The sequence below is a fragment of the Physella acuta genome, unplaced genomic scaffold (assembly GCF_028476545.2).
Source record: "Physella acuta isolate Inbredline_101_S28 unplaced genomic scaffold, ASM2847654v3 ptg000322l, whole genome shotgun sequence".
Classification (NCBI taxonomy): domain Eukaryota; kingdom Metazoa; phylum Mollusca; class Gastropoda; family Physidae; genus Physella; species Physella acuta.
In genome coordinates, this window is record NW_026731841.1 from 710,218 (window position 1) to 732,438 (window position 22,221).

The window sequence follows — 22,221 nt, forward strand, 5'->3', positions numbered from 1 at the left end:
CTTGGACTGGGGGCTGGTACAAAGTCTGGAGTTGTGCTGGTTGAAACAGAGCAGGTTAATGAACTCATCGCACTAATTGACCCGCTGAAACATATCTGAGATAGATGTTTGTTGTGGGCAGTGTGGTGGGGGGTGGGGAGGGAGGGCTAGGGTGTCGTCAGTGGGGTGGGGTGGGGAGAGCTGGTGTATGTAGGGTGTGTTCAGTGGGGTGGGGGAAAGGCGGGTGTATGTAGGGTGGGGTCAGTGTGGTGGGGGTGGAGAGGGAGGGCTGGTGAATGTAGGGTGTGGTCAGTGTGGGAAAGGGTGGGGAGGGAGGGCTGGTGAATGTAGGGTGTGGTCAGTGTGGGAAAGGGTGGGGTGGGATATGATGGCTAGTGGGTACTTGCAGTGCCCCATTCTAAAATTAGAACCACTGTAAGCCAATACACAATTTATGTGGTCAAATACACGCTTATTGTAATCAAGTAGTTCATATAATGTAACCAAATGCACAATCAAATAATTAAATTATGTATCTATTATCATATATTATATTTGATACATCTTTTTCTGATCATTCATTCCATGACCTAATGACCTCACCCCAACCCCCCATCAATGGACCTGTTATTGACCTAGCATCTGTTGACTCTCTCTCTCTAGGATCGGGCTGTGAGGGGCTGGGGTCCGCTAGTTTGATGTGGCACTACGTAGCCGCCCCTGCGCTCCTGCTCAGACTCGAGGATTGGCCATTGACGTGGCTATAATGTCTGTCATTGGATATCAGTGGTCACGTGATCCGTAGGGTAAGTCAAGTTTCATTCTAATAATACACCAACCCGCGACTCACACAAACACTTTATATATATATATGTATATATATATATATATATATATATATATATATATATATATATATATATATAACGTAGAAGATACATCGATTGCGTGGGTGAGTGGTAGAGCGCACGTTTGTGTACCAGGGATTCTCAGTGCTTTATCAGGCGAGCGCCATAAGGACATCCTGAGTCTACCCAGATTTAATGGGTACCCAACAGTGGGACCAGATGAACTCCACTTGCACGTGGACTGTTGATATAAAGAGTACTTTACACGTTCGCCTAAATACCGACACCTTCAGTAACAACTTCACAACACCATTACGAACACCAACACCATCACCAACACCATTACCAACACCAACTCCAAAACAACCAACAACACCATCACCAACAACATCACAACCTTGTTAAAACAATTGAGCTTAAAACTTCAGACTATAATGCCTGACTTAAAACTTCAAACTATAATGCCTGACTTAAACCACGAACATCTCTATCAGTGCCACCACTACCGTCGCAATCGGCAGCTGAACGAAAAAATTATTTCAAGTTTTAAATTGTTTCTAGTAAATTCCAAATGGGTGGGGCTAGATTGACGTCTTTCTAATGCTTGAGAGTGGAACGATCAATGTCTTTAAGAGTTGTAGAGAAATGGGTAAAAACACATCTTCCACACTGGTGTCGTTATTCCTGACGTTTATTTCCTTGTTAGGTGTGTCCTAGTTAGGTGTGTCTTTGAGTACATCCACTCTAACCACAGCACCTCCGGCCATCCATACAGCACCTCCAGCCACACGGCACCTCCATCCACACAGCACCTCCAACCATCCACACAGCACCTCCAACCATCCACACAGCACCTCCAACCATCCACACAGCACCTCCAACCATCCACACAGCACCTCCAACCATCCACACAGCACCTCCAACCATCCACACAGCACCTCCAACCATCCACACAGCACCTCCAACCATCCACACAGCACCTCCAACCATCCACACAGCACCTCCATCCACACAGCACCTCCATCCACACAGCACCTCCAACCATCCACACAGCACCTCCAACCATCCACACAGCACCTCCATCCACACAGCACCTCCATCCACACAGCACCTCCAACCATCCACACAGCACCTCCATCCACACAGCACCTCCAACCATCCACACAGCACCTCCATCCACACAGCACCTCCATCCACACAGCACATCCAACCATCCACACAGCACCTCCATCAACACATCACCTCCAACCATCCACACAGCACATCCAACCATCCACACAGCACCTCCATCCACACAGCACCTCCAACCATCCACACAGCACCTCCATCCACACAGCACCTCCATCCACACAGCACCTCCAACCATCCACACAGCACCTCCATCCACACAGCACCTCCAACCATCCACACAGCACCTCCAACCATCCACACAGCACCTCCAACCATCCACACAGCACCTCCAACCATCCACACAGCACCTCCAACCATCCACACAGCACCTCCAACCATCCACACAGCACCTCCAACCATCCACACAGCACCTCCATCCACACAGCACCTCCATCCACACAGCACCTCCAACCATCCACACAGCACCTCCAACCATCCACACAGCACCTCCAACCATCCACACAGCACCTCCATCCACACAGCACCTCCATCCACACAGCACCTCCATCCACACAGCACCTCCAACCATCCACACAGCACCTCCAACCATCCACACAACACCTCCAACCATCCACACAGCACCTCCATCCACACAGCACCTCCATCCACACAGCACCTCCAACCATCCACACAGCACCTCCAACCATCCACACAGCACCTCCAACCATCCACACAGCACCTCCATCCACACAGCACCTCCAACCATCCACACAGCACCTCCATCCACACAGCACCTCCAACCATCCACACAGCACCTCCAACCATCCACACAGCACCTCCAACCATCCACACAGCACCTCCAACCATCCACACAGCACCTCCAACCATCCACACAGCACCTCCATCCATCCAACCATCCACACAGCACCTCCAACCATCCACACAGCACATCCAACCATCCACACACACCTCCAACCATCCACACAGCACCTCCATCCACACAGCACCTACAACCATCCACACAGCACCTCCAACCATCCACACAGCACCTCCAACCATCAACACATCACCTCCAACCATCCACACAGCACCTCCAACCATCCACACAGCACCTCCATCCACACAGTACCTCCAACCATCCATACAGCACCTCCAACCATCCACACAGCACCACCAACCATCAACACATCACCTCCAACCATCCACACAGCACCTCCAACCATCCACACAGCACCTCCATCCACACAGTACCTCCATCCACACAGCACCTCCAACCATCCATACAGCACCTCCAACCATCCACACTGCACCTCCAACCATCAACACAGCACCTCCAACCATCAACACAGCACCTCCAACCATCCACACAGCACCTCCAACCATCAACACATCACCTCCAACCATCCACACAGCACCTCCATCCACACAGTACCTCCAACCATCCACACAGCACCTCCAACCATCCACACAGCACCTCCAACCATCCACACAGCACCTCCAACCATCCACACAGCACCTCCATCCACACAGCACATCCAACCATCCACACAGCACATCCAACAATCCACACAGCACCTCCAACCATCCACACAGCACCTCCATCCACACAGCACCTCCAACCATCCACACAGCACCTCCAACCATCCACACAGCACCTCCATCCATCCAACCATCCACACAGCACCTCTAACCATCCACACAGCACCTCCATCCACACAGCACCTCCAACCATCCACACAGCACCTCCAACCATCCACACAGCACCTCCAACCATCCACACAGCACCTCCATCCATCCAACCATCCACACAGCACCTCTAACCATCCACACAGCACCTCCAACCATCCACACAGCACCTCCAACCATCCACACAGCACCTCCAACCATCCACACAGCACCTCCAACCATCCACACAGCACCTCCAACCATCAACACATCACCTCCATCCATCCACACAGCACCTCCATCCACACAGCATGCACCTCCAACCTTCCACACATCACCTCCAACCATCCACACAGCACCTCCAACCATCCACACAACACCTCCAACCATCCACACAACACCTCCAACCATCCACACAACACCTCCAACCATCCACACAACACCTCCAACCATCCACACAGCACCTCCAACCATCCACACAACACCTCCAACCATCCACACAGCACCTCCAACCATCAACACAACACCTCCATCCATCCACACAGCACCTCCAACCATCCACACAGCATGCACCTCCAACCATCCACACAGCACCTCCAACCATCCACACAGCACCTCCAACCATCCACACAACACCTCCAACCATCCACACAGCACCTCCAACCATCCACACAGCACCTCCAACCATCAACACATCACCTCCAACCATCCACACAGCACCTCCAACCATCCACACAACACCTCCATCCATCCACACAGCACCTCCAACCATCCACACAGCATGCACCTCCAACCATCCACACAGCACCTCCAACCATCAACACATCACCTCCATCCATCCACACAGCACCTCCAACCATCCACACAGCACCTCCAACCATCCACACAACACCTCCATCCATCCACACAGCACCTCCAACCATCCACACAGCATGCACCTCCAACCTTCCACACATCACCTCCAGCCATCCACACAGCACCTCCAACCATCCACACAGTACCTCCAACCATCCACACAGCACCCCTATCCATCCACACAGCACCTCCAACCATCCACACAGCATGCACCTCCAACCTTCCACACATCACCTCCAACCATCCACACAACACCTCCAACCATCCACACAGCACCTCCAACCATCCACACAGCACCTCCATCCACACAGCACCTCCAACCATCCACACAGCACCTCCAACCATCCACACAACACCTCCAACCATCCACACAGCACCTGCAACCATCAACACATCACCTCCATCCATCCACACAGCACCTCCAACCATCCACACAGCATGCACCTCCAACCTTCCACACATCACCTCCAACCATCCACACAACACCTCCAACCATCCACACAGCACCTCCAACCATCCACACAGCACCTCCATCCACACAGCACCTCCAACCATCCACACACCACCTCCAGCCATCCACACAGCACATCCAACCATCCACACAGCACCTCCAACCATCCACACAGCACCTCCAACCATCCACACAGCACCTCCAACCATCCACACAGCACCTCCATCCACACAGCACCTCCAACCATCCACACAGCACCTCCATCCACACAGCACCTCCAACCATCCACACAACACCTCCAACCATCCACACAGCACCTCCAACCATCCACACAGCACCTCCAACCATCCACATAGCACCTCCAACCATCCACACAGCACCTCCAACCATCCACACAGCACCTCCAACCATCCATACAGCACCTCCAACCATCCACACAGCACCTCCAACCATCCACACAGCACCTCCATCCACACAGCACCTCCATCCATCCACACAGCACCTCCAACCATCCACACAGCACCTCCATCCACACAGCACCTCCAACCATCCACACAGCACCTCCATCCACACAGCACCTCCAACCATCCACACAGCACCTCCATCCACACAGCACCTCCAACCATCCACACAGCACCTCCATCCACACAGCACCTCCAACCATCCACACAGCACCTCCAACCATCCACACAGCACCTCCAACCATCCACACAGCACCTCCATCCACACAGCACCTCCAACCATCCACACAGCACCTCCAACCATCCACACAGCACCTCCATCCATCCAATCATCCACACAGCACCTCCAACCATCCACACAGCACCTCCAACCATCCACACAGCACCTCCAACCATCCACACAGCACCTCCAACCATCCACACAGCACCTCCATCCACACAGCACCTCCATCCACACAGCACCTCCAACCATCCACACAGCACCTCCATCCACACAGCACCTCCAACCATCCACACAGCACCTCCATCCACACAGCACCTCCATCCACACAGCACATCCAACCATCCACACAGCACCTCCATCAACACATCACCTCCAACCATCCACACAGCACATCCAACCATCCACACAGCACCTCCATCCACACAGCACCTCCAACCATCCACACAGCACCTCCATCCACACAGCACCTCCATCCACACAGCACCTCCAACCATCCACACAGCACCTCCATCCACACAGCACCTCCAACCATCCACACAGCACCTCCAACCATCCACACAGCACCTCCAACCATCCACACAGCACCTCCAACCATCCACACAGCACCTCCAACCATCCACACAGCACCTCCAACCATCCACACAGCACCTCCAACCATCCACACAGCACCTCCATCCACACAGCACCTCCATCCACACAGCACCTCCAACCATCCACACAGCACCTCCAACCATCCACACAGCACCTCCAACCATCCACACAGCACCTCCATCCACACAGCACCTCCATCCACACAGCACCTCCATCCACACAGCACCTCCAACCATCCACACAGCACCTCCAACCATCCACACAACACCTCCAACCATCCACACAGCACCTCCATCCACACAGCACCTCCATCCACACAGCACCTCCAACCATCCACACAGCACCTCCAACCATCCACACAGCACCTCCAACCATCCACACAGCACCTCCATCCACACAGCACCTCCAACCATCCACACAGCACCTCCATCCACACAGCACCTCCAACCATCCACACAGCACCTCCAACCATCCACACAGCACCTCCAACCATCCACACAGCACCTCCAACCATCCACACAGCACCTCCAACCATCCACACAGCACCTCCATCCATCCAACCATCCACACAGCACCTCCAACCATCCACACAGCACATCCAACCATCCACACACACCTCCAACCATCCACACAGCACCTCCATCCACACAGCACCTACAACCATCCACACAGCACCTCCAACCATCCACACAGCACCTCCAACCATCAACACATCACCTCCAACCATCCACACAGCACCTCCAACCATCCACACAGCACCTCCATCCACACAGTACCTCCAACCATCCATACAGCACCTCCAACCATCCACACAGCACCACCAACCATCAACACATCACCTCCAACCATCCACACAGCACCTCCAACCATCCACACAGCACCTCCATCCACACAGTACCTCCATCCACACAGCACCTCCAACCATCCATACAGCACCTCCAACCATCCACACTGCACCTCCAACCATCAACACAGCACCTCCAACCATCAACACAGCACCTCCAACCATCCACACAGCACCTCCAACCATCAACACATCACCTCCAACCATCCACACAGCACCTCCATCCACACAGTACCTCCAACCATCCACACAGCACCTCCAACCATCCACACAGCACCTCCAACCATCCACACAGCACCTCCAACCATCCACACAGCACCTCCATCCACACAGCACATCCAACCATCCACACAGCACATCCAACAATCCACACAGCACCTCCAACCATCCACACAGCACCTCCATCCACACAGCACCTCCAACCATCCACACAGCACCTCCAACCATCCACACAGCACCTCCATCCATCCAACCATCCACACAGCACCTCTAACCATCCACACAGCACCTCCATCCACACAGCACCTCCAACCATCCACACAGCACCTCCAACCATCCACACAGCACCTCCAACCATCCACACAGCACCTCCATCCATCCAACCATCCACACAGCACCTCTAACCATCCACACAGCACCTCCAACCATCCACACAGCACCTCCAACCATCCACACAGCACCTCCAACCATCCACACAGCACCTCCAACCATCCACACAGCACCTCCAACCATCAACACATCACCTCCATCCATCCACACAGCACCTCCATCCACACAGCATGCACCTCCAACCTTCCACACATCACCTCCAACCATCCACACAGCACCTCCAACCATCCACACAACACCTCCAACCATCCACACAACACCTCCAACCATCCACACAACACCTCCAACCATCCACACAACACCTCCAACCATCCACACAGCACCTCCAACCATCCACACAACACCTCCAACCATCCACACAGCACCTCCAACCATCAACACAACACCTCCATCCATCCACACAGCACCTCCAACCATCCACACAGCATGCACCTCCAACCATCCACACAGCACCTCCAACCATCCACACAGCACCTCCAACCATCCACACAACACCTCCAACCATCCACACAGCACCTCCAACCATCCACACAGCACCTCCAACCATCAACACATCACCTCCAACCATCCACACAGCACCTCCAACCATCCACACAACACCTCCATCCATCCACACAGCACCTCCAACCATCCACACAGCATGCACCTCCAACCATCCACACAGCACCTCCAACCATCAACACATCACCTCCATCCATCCACACAGCACCTCCAACCATCCACACAGCACCTCCAACCATCCACACAACACCTCCATCCATCCACACAGCACCTCCAACCATCCACACAGCATGCACCTCCAACCTTCCACACATCACCTCCAGCCATCCACACAGCACCTCCAACCATCCACACAGTACCTCCAACCATCCACACAGCACCCCTATCCATCCACACAGCACCTCCAACCATCCACACAGCATGCACCTCCAACCTTCCACACATCACCTCCAACCATCCACACAACACCTCCAACCATCCACACAGCACCTCCAACCATCCACACAGCACCTCCATCCACACAGCACCTCCAACCATCCACACAGCACCTCCAACCATCCACACAACACCTCCAACCATCCACACAGCACCTGCAACCATCAACACATCACCTCCATCCATCCACACAGCACCTCCAACCATCCACACAGCATGCACCTCCAACCTTCCACACATCACCTCCAACCATCCACACAACACCTCCAACCATCCACACAGCACCTCCAACCATCCACACAGCACCTCCATCCACACAGCACCTCCAACCATCCACACACCACCTCCAGCCATCCACACAGCACATCCAACCATCCACACAGCACCTCCAACCATCCACACAGCACCTCCAACCATCCACACAGCACCTCCAACCATCCACACAGCACCTCCATCCACACAGCACCTCCAACCATCCACACAGCACCTCCATCCACACAGCACCTCCAACCATCCACACAACACCTCCAACCATCCACACAGCACCTCCAACCATCCACACAGCACCTCCAACCATCCACATAGCACCTCCAACCATCCACACAGCACCTCCAACCATCCACACAGCACCTCCAACCATCCATACAGCACCTCCAACCATCCACACAGCACCTCCAACCATCCACACAGCACCTCCATCCACACAGCACCTCCATCCATCCACACAGCACCTCCAACCATCCACACAGCACCTCCATCCACACAGCACCTCCAACCATCCACACAGCACCTCCATCCACACAGCACCTCCAACCATCCACACAGCACCTCCATCCACACAGCACCTCCAACCATCCACACAGCACCTCCATCCACACAGCACCTCCAACCATCCACACAGCACCTCCAACCATCCACACAGCACCTCCAACCATCCACACAGCACCTCCATCCACACAGCACCTCCAACCATCCACACAGCACCTCCAACCATCCACACAGCACCTCCATCCATCCAATCATCCACACAGCACCTCCAACCATCCACACAGCACCTCCAACCATCCACACAGCACATCCAACCATCCACACAGCACCTCCAACCATCCACACAGCACCTCCATCCATCCAATCATCCACACAGCACCTCCAACCATCCACACAGCACCTCCAACCATCCACACAGCACCTCCAACCATCCACACAGCACCTCCATCCACACAGCACCTCCAACCATCCACACAGCACCTCCATCCACACAGCACCTCCAACCATCCATACAGCACCTCCAACCATCCACACAGCACCTTCAACCATCCAACCATCCACACAGCACCTCCAACCATCCACACAGTACCTCCAACCATCCACACAGCACCTCCAACCATCCACACAACACCTCCAACCATCCACACAGCACCTCCAACCATCCACACAGCACCTCCAACCATCCACACAGCACCTCCAACCATCCACACAGCACCTCCAACCATCCATACAGCACCTCCAACCATCCATACAGCACCTCCAACCATCCACACAGCACCACCAACCATCAACACATCACCTCCAACCATCAACACAGCACCTCCAACCATCCACACAGCATGCACCTCCAACCATCCACACAGCACCTCCAACCATCCATACAGCACCTCCAACCATCCACACAGCACCACCAACCATCAACACATCACCTCCAACCATCAACACAGCACCTCCAACCATCCACACAGCATGCACCTCCAACCATCCACACAGCACCTCCAACCATCCACACAGCACCTCCATCCACACAGCACCTCCAACCATCCACACAGCACCTCCAACCATCCACACAGCACCTCCATCCACACAGCACCTCCAACCATCCACACACACCTCCATCCACACAGCACCTCCAACCATCCACACAGCACCTCCAACCATCCACACAGCACCTCCAACCATCCACACAGCACCTCCATCCACACAGCACCTCCAACCATCCACACAGCACCTCCAACCATCCACACAGCACCTCCATCCACACAGCACCTCCAACCATCCACACAGCACCTCCATCCACACAGCACCTCCAACCATCCACACAACACCTCCAACCATCCACACAGCACCTCCATCCACACAGCACCCCCAACCATCCACACAGCACCTCCATCCATCCAACCATCCACACAACACCTCCAACCATCCACACAGCATGCACCTCCAACCATCCACACAGCACCTCCATCCACACAGCACCTCCAACCATCCACACAGCACCTCCAACCATCCACACAGCACCTCCATCCACACAGCACCTCCAACCATCCACACAGCACCTCCATCCACACAGCACCCCCAGCGTAAAGCAGGTCACGGTTAAACCATGTATCGTCTGCTGTGGTGTCGTCTGTTGACTACCATCCGTCTGCTGATTCAACTCGTCACATCCATGTCAGCAGGAGAGACGGTCGCCTCGCGCGGTACCCCCCCCCCCACCACCACCACCACCACAACCACCAACATCACATGGCAAGTCACATACGCTCAGGTAGAAGACCGGTGCATCCAATAGGGGTGGGGTCGCATCCCGCGGGGTGGGGTGGCATTGATCCTGTCAGCTTGCCGTGAAGCAGCGGGCGTAGATCTGAGGGTGGGGACAACAGGGAGGATGTGCTTCTCCCAGAGGTAGTGCTGGCTTTCTTGGGACTCTAGTGCCAGAATTCAAGTGAGGATTTCTTGTGCTGGTTTTCTTGGGACTCTAGTGCCAGAATTCACGTGAGGATTTCTTGTGCGTGGCTTCATCTGTTTTTAACCAGCGTGTTCGCGTTCATGTGGAAGGGGAAATGTGTAAATAAATGCAGTGGTCGAGGACTATTGTTATTGTTGGCAAAACTCGTTTCAGTTTCATTAATTGTTGACAAAACTCGTGTCAGTTTCATTAATTGTTGGCAAAACTCGTGTCAGTGTCAGTAATTGTTGGCATTCTTGTATCAATAGCGCTGTTCATAATGTTCCTAATGTACTAGCGGATTTGTAAACAAGACAACAGTGTTTTGAGACAACAAATAGTGCTAGTCGTAACTGATTTGGTCAGTGTCACAAGTTGGGCCGAAATGTGACGTTTTGACATAGGAACTACACATATCACATGTTTGTTCATCTCATAAACCACATTTCGTACAGAATCACACTGTTATGAACCACACACACACACACACACACACATATATATATATATATATATATATATATATATATATATATATATATATAGTACTCAGCACTCAACGAAATTCACACACCACATATCGTAAATATCAAAATTCAATGCATAATGCACTGGTTTTTCTAAAGAAACAATATAATGTTAATTAGTAAAGTAACAATATAATGTTAACTAGTGAAGTAACACTATAATGTTAACTATTGAAGTAAAAATATAATGTTAACTAGTAAAGTAACAATATAATGTTAACTAGTAAAGTAACAATATAATGTTAACTAAGTAATAATATAATGTTAACTAGTAAAGTAACAATATAATGTTAACTAGTAAAGTAACAATATCATGTTAACTAGTAAAGTAACAATATAATGTTAACTAGTAAAGTAACAATATAATGTTAACTAGTAAAGTAACAATATAATGTTAACTAGAAGAGTAACAATATAATGTTAACTATTAATGTAAAAATATAATGTTAACTAGTAATGTAAAAATATAATGTTAACTAGTAATGTAAAAATATAATGTTAACTAGTAATGTAAAAATATAATGATAACTAGTAATGTAAAAATATAATGTTAACTAGTAATGTAACAATATAATGTTAACTAGTAATGTAAAAATATAATGTTAACTATTAAAGTAATAATATAATGTTAACTAGTAAAGTAACAATATAATGTTAACTAGTACAAATACATTGTCATCAGCGCTCCGTGTACTATATCATCGCTCAATTCAAATAACATTACACCATAATATAACATGCCAATATAACATTACACCTTAATATAACATGCCAACATAACATTACATAATAATATAACATGCCAACATAACATTACATAATAATATAACATTCCAACATAACATTACACCATAATATAACATGCCAACATAACATTACATAATAATATAACATGCCAACATAACATTACACCATAATATAACATGCCAACATAACATTACACCATAATATAACATGCCAACATAACATTACACCATAATATAACATGCCAACATAACATTACATAATAATATAACATGCCAACATAACATTACATAATAATATAACATTCCAACATAACATTACACCATAATATAACATGCCAACATAACATTACATAATAATATAACATGCCAACATAACATTACACCATAATAAAACATGCCAACATAACATTACACCATAATATAACATGCCAACATAACATTACACCATAATATAACATGCCAACATAACATTACACCATAATATAACATGCCAACATAACATTACACCATAATAAAACATGCCAACATAACATTACACCATAATATAACATGCCAACATAACATTACACCATAATATAACATGCCAACATAACATCACACCATAATATAACATGCCAACATAACATTACACCATAATATAACATGCCAACATAACATTACACCATAATATAACATGCCAACATAACATTACACCATAATATAACATGCCAACATAACATTACACCATAATATAACATGCCAACATAACATTACACCATAATATAACATGCCAAATAACATTACACCATAATATAACATGCCAACATAACATTACACCATAATGTAACATGCCAACATAACATTACACCATAATATAACATGCCAACATAACATTACACCATAATATAACATGCCAACATAACATTACACCATAATATAACATGCCAACATAACATTACACCATAATATAACATGCCAACATAACATTACACCATAATATAACATGCCAACATAACATTACACCATAATATAACATGCCAACATAACATTACACCATAATATAACATGCCAACATAACATCACAGCATAATATAACATGCCAACATAACATTACACCATAATATAACATGCCAATCTCAGATTACATAATTTCACGAATTAGTAAACCTCCTAATTAACTCAGTCATGTTTTATTTCATACTTAAAATATAAGACAGTTCATGCTTATGAACTAATTCATGCTTGGATTATAACCTGATTCCTACCTGGGTTATGACTAATTCATGCTTTGGTTATGAACTTATTCATACGTGGGTTATAAACTAATTCATGTTTGGTTATGACTAATTCATGCTTTGGTTATGAACTAATTCATACGTGGGTTATGACTAATTCCTACTTGGGTTATGACTAAATCCTACTTGGGTTATGACTAATTCCTACTTGGGTTATGACTACTTGAGTTATAACTAAAACACCATCGAATGGTGTCAAGTGATTTTCGTTTTTACCTCCATCTAGGGGGAGATTACTCAAACTTTTGACATGACACGTTGACATGACACATTATCACGACAGCAACTCTCGACGGCTGGGGACGGGGTGGGTGTGGGTAGGGTTGTAAATTTAAAATTTGAAAATATTTGACCGTCATACATGTAAGTATTTACCACTTTAGTTTTTCAATGATTTCTCCGAACACTTAAAGTGACATGTGACATGAACAATGACATTTGTCATAAAAAGTGACATATCTGTAATATCCGTCGTTTGATTTATATGACCCCACACAACAATACGTGAGTGAAACACGCGCATCTTTGATTGTTTGAGGTGTTCAATTGTCACAAGTTGTTGTTGGTTCTTGTGGGATGTCACACATGGTAACACTGTCACTAGACACGCATGACGTCACTAGACACGCATGACGTCATTAAACACACATGAAGTCACTAAACACATATGCCGTCACTAAACACACATGACGTCACTAAACACATGGCGTCATTAAACACACATGACGTCACTAAACACGCATGACGTCACTAAACACACTTGATGTCACTAAACACACACAACGTCACTAAACACGCATGACGTCGCTAAACGCCTGATACAGCTAAACACAGCTGATCTAAGTTTTTGCCCTCCTCGTCTTCCCCGCCCCTTCAATCATCTGACATCGTGATGTATGTAAAATGTGAATTATTCAATTAACATCAATTAGAGACTACCCTATCACTGCCCCCCTCCTCACCCCACCCCACCGTTGTATGCGTGACGAATTGATTGCCTAGCTGTACTCATTAATAATTTTAGGTTTTCGCTGCATTGATTTTCTTAACTTGTCTGCTGAGGGAACATCAGGGCCGTGGCTTTATGTAGGTAGAATACAGGAACACTGAGAGTGCGCATGCGCGGGGCGATGATATAGACAACTGAACAAAGGGGCGTTACTGAGAGACAATGGGCTGGTGGGCTTGGGCAAAAACGGTTTCTTCAGACCTAGCAAGCAATGGTAGAGAGGTAAACAAGTCCACAAGCTCCAAAATGTGGCTAAGCCTGAAGCTTAATTCAGAGCTAAACTCTGAGCTCACTCAGAGCTAAACTCCGAGCTCAGCCAGAGCTTAACGTGAACGTGAGAGTGACCTGATAGGGCGATGTTTGAACTCATGTCTGATGTATTGACAGATCCATCACCGCTAATGCCACTATCAAACGGGTCGATAATTAAGCTGAAATCATAACAACAGGGATCAATAATCTCATTACACCCCATCGCTACAATACGTCATTAGTCGCGCGTGATGGGTGGGTCAGGTACACAGTGTACATGGACAGAGGCTAGTGGTGGGGGGGGGGGGGGGTTAAACAATCTATGGGTTGGGGGATTTAAATAGGCTATTGTTGGTGGGGTGGATTTAGAGCCAATTGTAGGGAAGGGGGAAGATAATTTATAGAGGCTATTGGTGTGGGGGGGGGGGGTTCAGTTTTTTTGTGGGGAGGTTAGATATGCTATTGGTCGGGGGTGTAAGGATGTAGAAAAACTTATTGATGGGGCGGGAGGCGGGATATGCACAAGGTCAAACACAACCAGAGGTGCCCCCCCCCCCATGAAATTGGACTGCCGCATCTACAAAGATGAGCAGATAATTTCTTAAATCGTGAGCTCCATTCGTCAATATCGTGACTCTACTCCACCCGTTCGATCACGTGACTACATTGTCATCACGTGACGCTGCAAGATCGGCTGGAAATGTCACATCTGCCTGTGGAGTAAATGTAAATGCCATCCGTGTGTCATCTAGCTGCTGTCATCTAGCTGCTGTCATCTAGCTGCTGTCATCTAGCTGCTAGCTATACCTGCCTGAAACAACCTCGCAATATCAGCTCATAGTCGCTTCCACTGATGTAACTCAATGTCACCTGTTGCTACCATAACTTCAAATGTCACCTGTTGCTACCATAACTTCAAATGTCACCAGTTGTTATTTAACTTCAAATGTCACCTGTTGTTACTTAACTTCAAATGTCACCTGTTGCTACCACAATTTCAAATGTCACCTGTTGCTACTTAAATTCAAATGTCATCTGTTGCAACCGTAACTTCAAATGTCACATGTTGCTACCGTCTTCAAATGTCACCTGTTGTAACCGTAACTTCAAATGTCACCTGTTGCTACTTAACTTCAAATGTCGCCTTTTGCTACCGTCTTCAAATGTCACCTGTTGTTACAGCCTTCAAATGTCACCTGTTACTACCGTAGCTTCAAATGTCACCTGTAGCAACCTTAACTTTAAATGCCGTCTGTTGTTACCATAACTTCAAATGTCACCTGTTGCTCCTTAACTTCAAATGTCACCTGTTGCTACCACAATTTCAAATGTCACCTGTTGCTACTTAAATTCAAATGTCATCTGTTGCAACCGTAACTTCAAATGTCACATGTCGCTACCGTCTTCAAATGTCACCTGTTGCAACCGTAACTTCAAATGTCACCTGTTGCTACTTAACTTCAAATGTCACCTTTTGCTACCGTCTTCAAATGTCACCTGTTGCTACCGTCTTCAGTAACTTCAAATGTCACCTGTTGCAACCGTAACTTTAAATGCCGTCTGTTGTTACCATAACTTCAAATGTCACCTGTTGCTCCTTAACTTCAAATGTCACATGTTGCTACCATAACTTAAAATGTCACCTCTTGTTGCCGTCTTTAAATGTCACCTATTGCCATAACTTCAAATGCCATCTGTTGCTACCGTAACTTTAAATGTCAACTGTTGCTACAGCAACTTTAAATGCCATCTGTTGCTACCATCTTTAAATGCTATCTGTTGCTACTGTAACTTCAAATTTCATCTGTTGCGCTATGGTCGATATGATTGCTGCTAGCTTCTAATTCTGTCGTTCAGCGATCGATTCCAGAGTAGTGCGAGATCGTGATGCTAGAGAAAGGTGACAGTATGCTGCAGAATTGTGACAGTATGCTAGAGTATTGTGACAGTATGCTAGAGAATTGTGACAGTATGCTAGAGAATTGTGACAGTATGCTAGAGAATTGTGACAGTATGCTAGAGAATTGTGACAGTATGCTAGAGAATTGTGACAGTATGCTAGAGAATTGTGACAGTATGCTAGAGAATTGTGACAGTATGCTAGAGAATTGTGACAGTATGCTAGAGAATTGTGACAGTATGCTAGAGAATTGTGACAGTATGCTAGAGAATTGTGACAGTATGCTAGAGAATTGTGACTGTATGCTAGAGAATTGTGACTGTATGCTGCAGAATTTTGACAGTATTTGGTAGTGGCGTACTCATGTCTGACACTGCACTGCTCTCATACAATCTGTTTACATGGCATGGAATTATTTCCAGTGAGTTTTGCATATACAATGTTCAGTGGTGACATAACATGGTGTGTCTAGTGGTGACATGACATGGTAGTGGTGACATGACATGGTGTGTCAAGTGGTGACATGACATACTTTGTCTAGTGATGACGTGACATAATGTTCTAGTGGTGACATGACATAACGTGTCTAGTGATAACATTAACCCATCTTGACATTTACAAGCAAGATGTCAACTATCTGAATCGACCAGAAAGTTTAAATGACACACATCCCGTCCTTCTTGTGCCGTACACAGCCATTATCTCCCTACAAACAGCGATCGAAACTTTCCACATACGCCAGATTTACCACATACACCACATACACCACATACACCACATACAGGTGTTTCGTATTCTTTAGATGGTGGCATCTGTATCGGTTGTCATGGTGACACAGTGAATGTAGCACTACACAAACTGTTGTCATGGTGACACAATGATACATTGAGTATTGCACTACACAAACTGTTGTCATGGTGACACATTCAGTGTAGCACTACATGAACTGTTGTCATGGTGACACATAGGGTGTAGCCCTACACAAACTGTTGTCATGGCGACACATTGAGTGAGTGTAGCTCTACACAATGGTGACACATTCATTGTCTACACATATCATTGTCTTAGCTCACTGACATATTGCCTACGACGGAAGGCCACGCGAGAAAATATTTTTAGAACTAATTATGCCAAACGAAAATAGTTGTATTGATTTCCTTCAACAGAGAACAAACTAAAATAAACAATTGTTTTTTTTAAATCAATTTCTTTCTCCTGGCTGTGTACTAGTGTGTTGTAGTGATTTCTGTTGTTTACTGATGTGTAGTGATGTGTACTGATGTGTACTGATGTGTAAGATGTGTACTGGTGTGTAATGGTGTGTAGTGATGTGTACTGATGTGTAAGATGTGTTCTGATGTGTACTGATGTGTAATGATGTGTACTGATGTGTACTGGTGTGTAGTGATGTGTACTGGTGTGTACTGGTGTGTAGTGATGTGTACTGCTGTGTCCTCACATTGATTATTTTATAATTAGTTGTTGTGGGCAAGGTGGGCGCAGTTTACGTACACAACATACACACAACATACACACAACATACACACAGCATACACACAGCATACACACAGCATACACACACAACATACGTACACATACACACAACATACACAGACCATACACAGACCATACACAGACCATACACATAAACATACACAGAACATACACACAACATACACACAACATACACACACCATACACACACCATACACACAACATACACACAACATACACACAACATACACACAACATACACACAACATACACACAACATACACACAACATACACACAACATACACACAACATACACACAACATACACACAACATACACACAACATACACACAACATACACACAACATACACACAACATACACACAACATACACACAACATACACACAACATACACACAACATACACACAACATACACACAACATACACACAACATACACACAACATACACACTATTTTACTTTTTTTTATACAAGACGTGCTGTTTTTGTCATTGGATGATTTGTCTGGCTTTACACAAGATATTACCGTCAACATTTCAAATCTGGGCATTCTAGAGATTGTATTTAATTTTTGCACAAAGTACGAAATATGTAGAGTAATCTTTCATTGTCAGGTATTGCTTGCATATAATACCTAGTAATTGTATAGAATGGCTTTCGCCGTTTACGACAGTGTAAGCTGTGTAATTAAGCACGATGTTTACAGCAATTTAAATCACACAGCATTTATTCTTTTTTTTGGCAATTTTCAGTCATTTTAAAGGTTTCAGATATACGTTGTCATACTGGATGAGGCATTCTTACATTTCGTGTACAATGTAAGCCCTAGCTAATGTTTGTAATATGTCCTTAAGGTCAGGCTATGTCCTTAAGGTCAGGACTATTTCCTTTTGGTCAGGACTATTTCCTTATGGTCAGGACTATGTCCTTATGGTCAGGACTATGTCCTTATGGTCAGATGTCCTTATGGTCAGCACTATGTCAGGACCGTTTGTTGTCACCATTGAGCAGTTACCACTGTGTCACCATTGATTAGTTACCACTGTGTCACCTTTGACCAGTTACCTGTGTCACCTTTGACCAGTTACCACTGTGTCACCACTATGTCACCACTAAGCCTGATATACTCCATACCTACCCAACACCTGACAGCTACCCCGACCAACGGCAGCCACACCATAACCCCTCAAGTGCATTGTTGATACAGTTATCTCCCCGACTAGACACTCCACCCCCACCCCTCTCTTCAAGCGCCACCCCCCACCCCCACCCCTCCATCCCACCATACATTCGTAAACAGTACCGAAACAACCGTTCTATTTTTAGAACAGTCAACCGGATGTTGATATCGGAGAGTTTTTTCTTCCTTGTTGGCCTACTTAAGACATCGATGATTCGTTCGTCTGCTCTTCATTACTGACCTGATAATTTTATTCTGTTGATTAGTTTGACGTCACAGGTTGTAAAACGTGGGTGCCGGATATATCTGAACCACGTGACTGTCCTTAAGATTCTAGATAACATTCTTACACTGGTCCGTTGCAATAATTCGTACATGCTGTTCTATTTATAGACCGGATTTTAATGAAATATTTGTTGTTATCCCTAATTGTGTTAACTGGATAAAGGACTCATTGTGTTTAATAGATAAATGACAAACTGTTTGTTGGATAAAGGACTCATTGTGTTTAATAGATAAATAACAAATTGTGGTGGATAAAGGACGAACTGTTGTTCATCAAATTCGAATGTTTTTCTACATACTACACCAGAGGAATTATTTATGTGTATTGCAACTGTGTCTTACTTGAACTTGGCTCCGTGTGATATTTAAACTCAGCTCTGTGTGATATTTAAACTCAGCTCTGGTGTGATACTTTAGGATGGGGTCAAACCCCAACGGCTCGCGACTTTGGCCTTGACCCCTTGTCCTAAGAGACCTTGACATGGAGATCGGTGTGAAGTAGTTGCACGTGGCGTGCAGATCTCAGACGTGTGGGTTGTCATCTGGTTGTCATCTGGTTGTCATCTGGTTGACACGTGTGCTCTGGGGTTGGACCAGGTTGGTCAGTCAGGTCAAGATGATCAATGCTGCTGTCGTGGCGTTGTCCATCGTCGGTCAGGAGGTCAGTGTCGTGTTGTGTTGTTGTGTTTGCTGTGCTGTGTTGTATTGTGTTGTTATGTTGTATTCTTGTGTTGTGTTGTTGTGCTGGGTTGTTGTATCGTGTTGTTATGTTGTGTTGTGTTGTTTTGTTGTTTTGTTGTGTTGTGTTGTGTTGTGTTGTTGTGTTGTGTTGTGTTGTTGTGTTGTTGTGGTGTTGTGTTGTTGTGCTGTGTTGAATTGTGTTGTTGTGTCGTGTTGTGTTGTTATGGTGTGTTCTTTTGTTGTGTTGATGTGCTGGGTTGTTGTATCGTGTTGTTATGTTGTGTTGTGTTGTTGTGTCATGTTGTTGTGTCATGTTGTTGTGTTGTGTTGTTGTGTTGTGTTGTGGTGTGCATCATGTCGTGTTGTGTTGTGTTGTGTTGTGCTGTGTTGTTGCACTGCGTATATTATGTTTTGTTGTTGCGCTGCGTGTTGTCGTGTTGTGTTGTGTTGTTGTGTTGTTGTGTCATGTTGTGTTGTTGTGTTGTTGTGCTGTGTTGTGTTGTTGTGTCATGTTGTGTTGTTGTGTTGTGTGTTGTGTTGTGTTGTTGTGTTGTTGTGTCATGTTGTGTTGTGTTGTGTTGTTGTGTTGTCATGTTGTGTTGTTGTGTTGTGTGTTGTGTTGTTGTGTCATGTTGTGTTGTTGTGTCATGTTGCGTTGTTGTGTCATGTTGTGTTGTTGTGTTGTTGTGTTGTTGTGTCATGTTGTGTTGTTGCGTTGTTGTGTCATGTTGTGTTGTTGTGTTGTTGTGTTGTTGTGTCATGTTGTGTTGTGTTGTGTTGTTGTGTTGTCATGTTGTGTTGTTGTGTCATGTTGTGTTGTTGTGTTGTTGTGTTGTTGTGTCATGTTGTGTTGTGTTGTGTTGTTGTGTTGTCATGTTGTGTTGTTGTGTTGTGTTGTGTTGTTGTGTCATGTTGTGTTGTTGTGTTGTGTGTTGTGTTGTGTTGTTGTGTTGTTTTGTCATGTTGTGTTGTTGTGTTGTTGTGTCATGTTGTGTTGTGTTGTGTTGTTGTGTTGTTGTGTCATGTTGTGTTGTTGTGTCATGTTGTGTTGTGTTGTGTTGTTGTGTTGTTGTGTCATGTTGTGTTGTGTTGTGTTGTTGTGTTGTTGTGTTGTTGTGTCATGTTGTGTTGTGTTGTGTTGTTGTGTTGTTGTGTCATGTTGTGTTGTTGTGTCATATTGTTTTGTGTTATTGTCTGTACCGCGGCAACACAAGAAGGAGGAGGGGAGAGAATGGAGGGCCACTACTGACGAAAACATTTAGACATATGTATGTGGTGAGAGACAACCATAAACGTTTACTCAAAGCTTAAGCCATTTGTGTTTACATACATACATACATACACCCGTATTTGTATATATTTCCACGGTACACCAGATGTGTATACATACATATATATACTCATTTTGTGCATGTATCATACATATTGGGTATAAATGTGTATAAGCACAGACATGAACCGATATACATACATACTCCTATATGTATATCATTCCATAATTCCATACGTATGTAAGTATATAAATACATACATACACCTATACGTAAATAATTGCATGCA

At 46.3% G+C, this 22,221-nt stretch overlaps 1 protein-coding gene across 2 annotated transcripts in view; it reads left to right on the forward strand.

The window, feature by feature from the left end:
- Positions 1-22,221, forward strand: part of LOC131940568 (regulator of G-protein signaling rgs-2) — a 104,534-nt gene that overhangs the window by 30,872 nt on the left and 51,441 nt on the right. The window contains exon 2 of one of the 2 annotated variants that reach the window (XM_059299261.1): positions 643-785. Coding sequence is in view for 1 of the 2 variants with exons in the window: in XM_059299260.1 (XP_059155243.1) it covers positions 20,597-20,641 (45 nt within the window). In the remaining variant the exon portion in view is untranslated. Of the gene's footprint in view, positions 1-642; positions 786-20,486; positions 20,642-22,221 lie in introns of those variants that run through there. The other variant, XM_059299260.1, reaches the window with a different exon arrangement.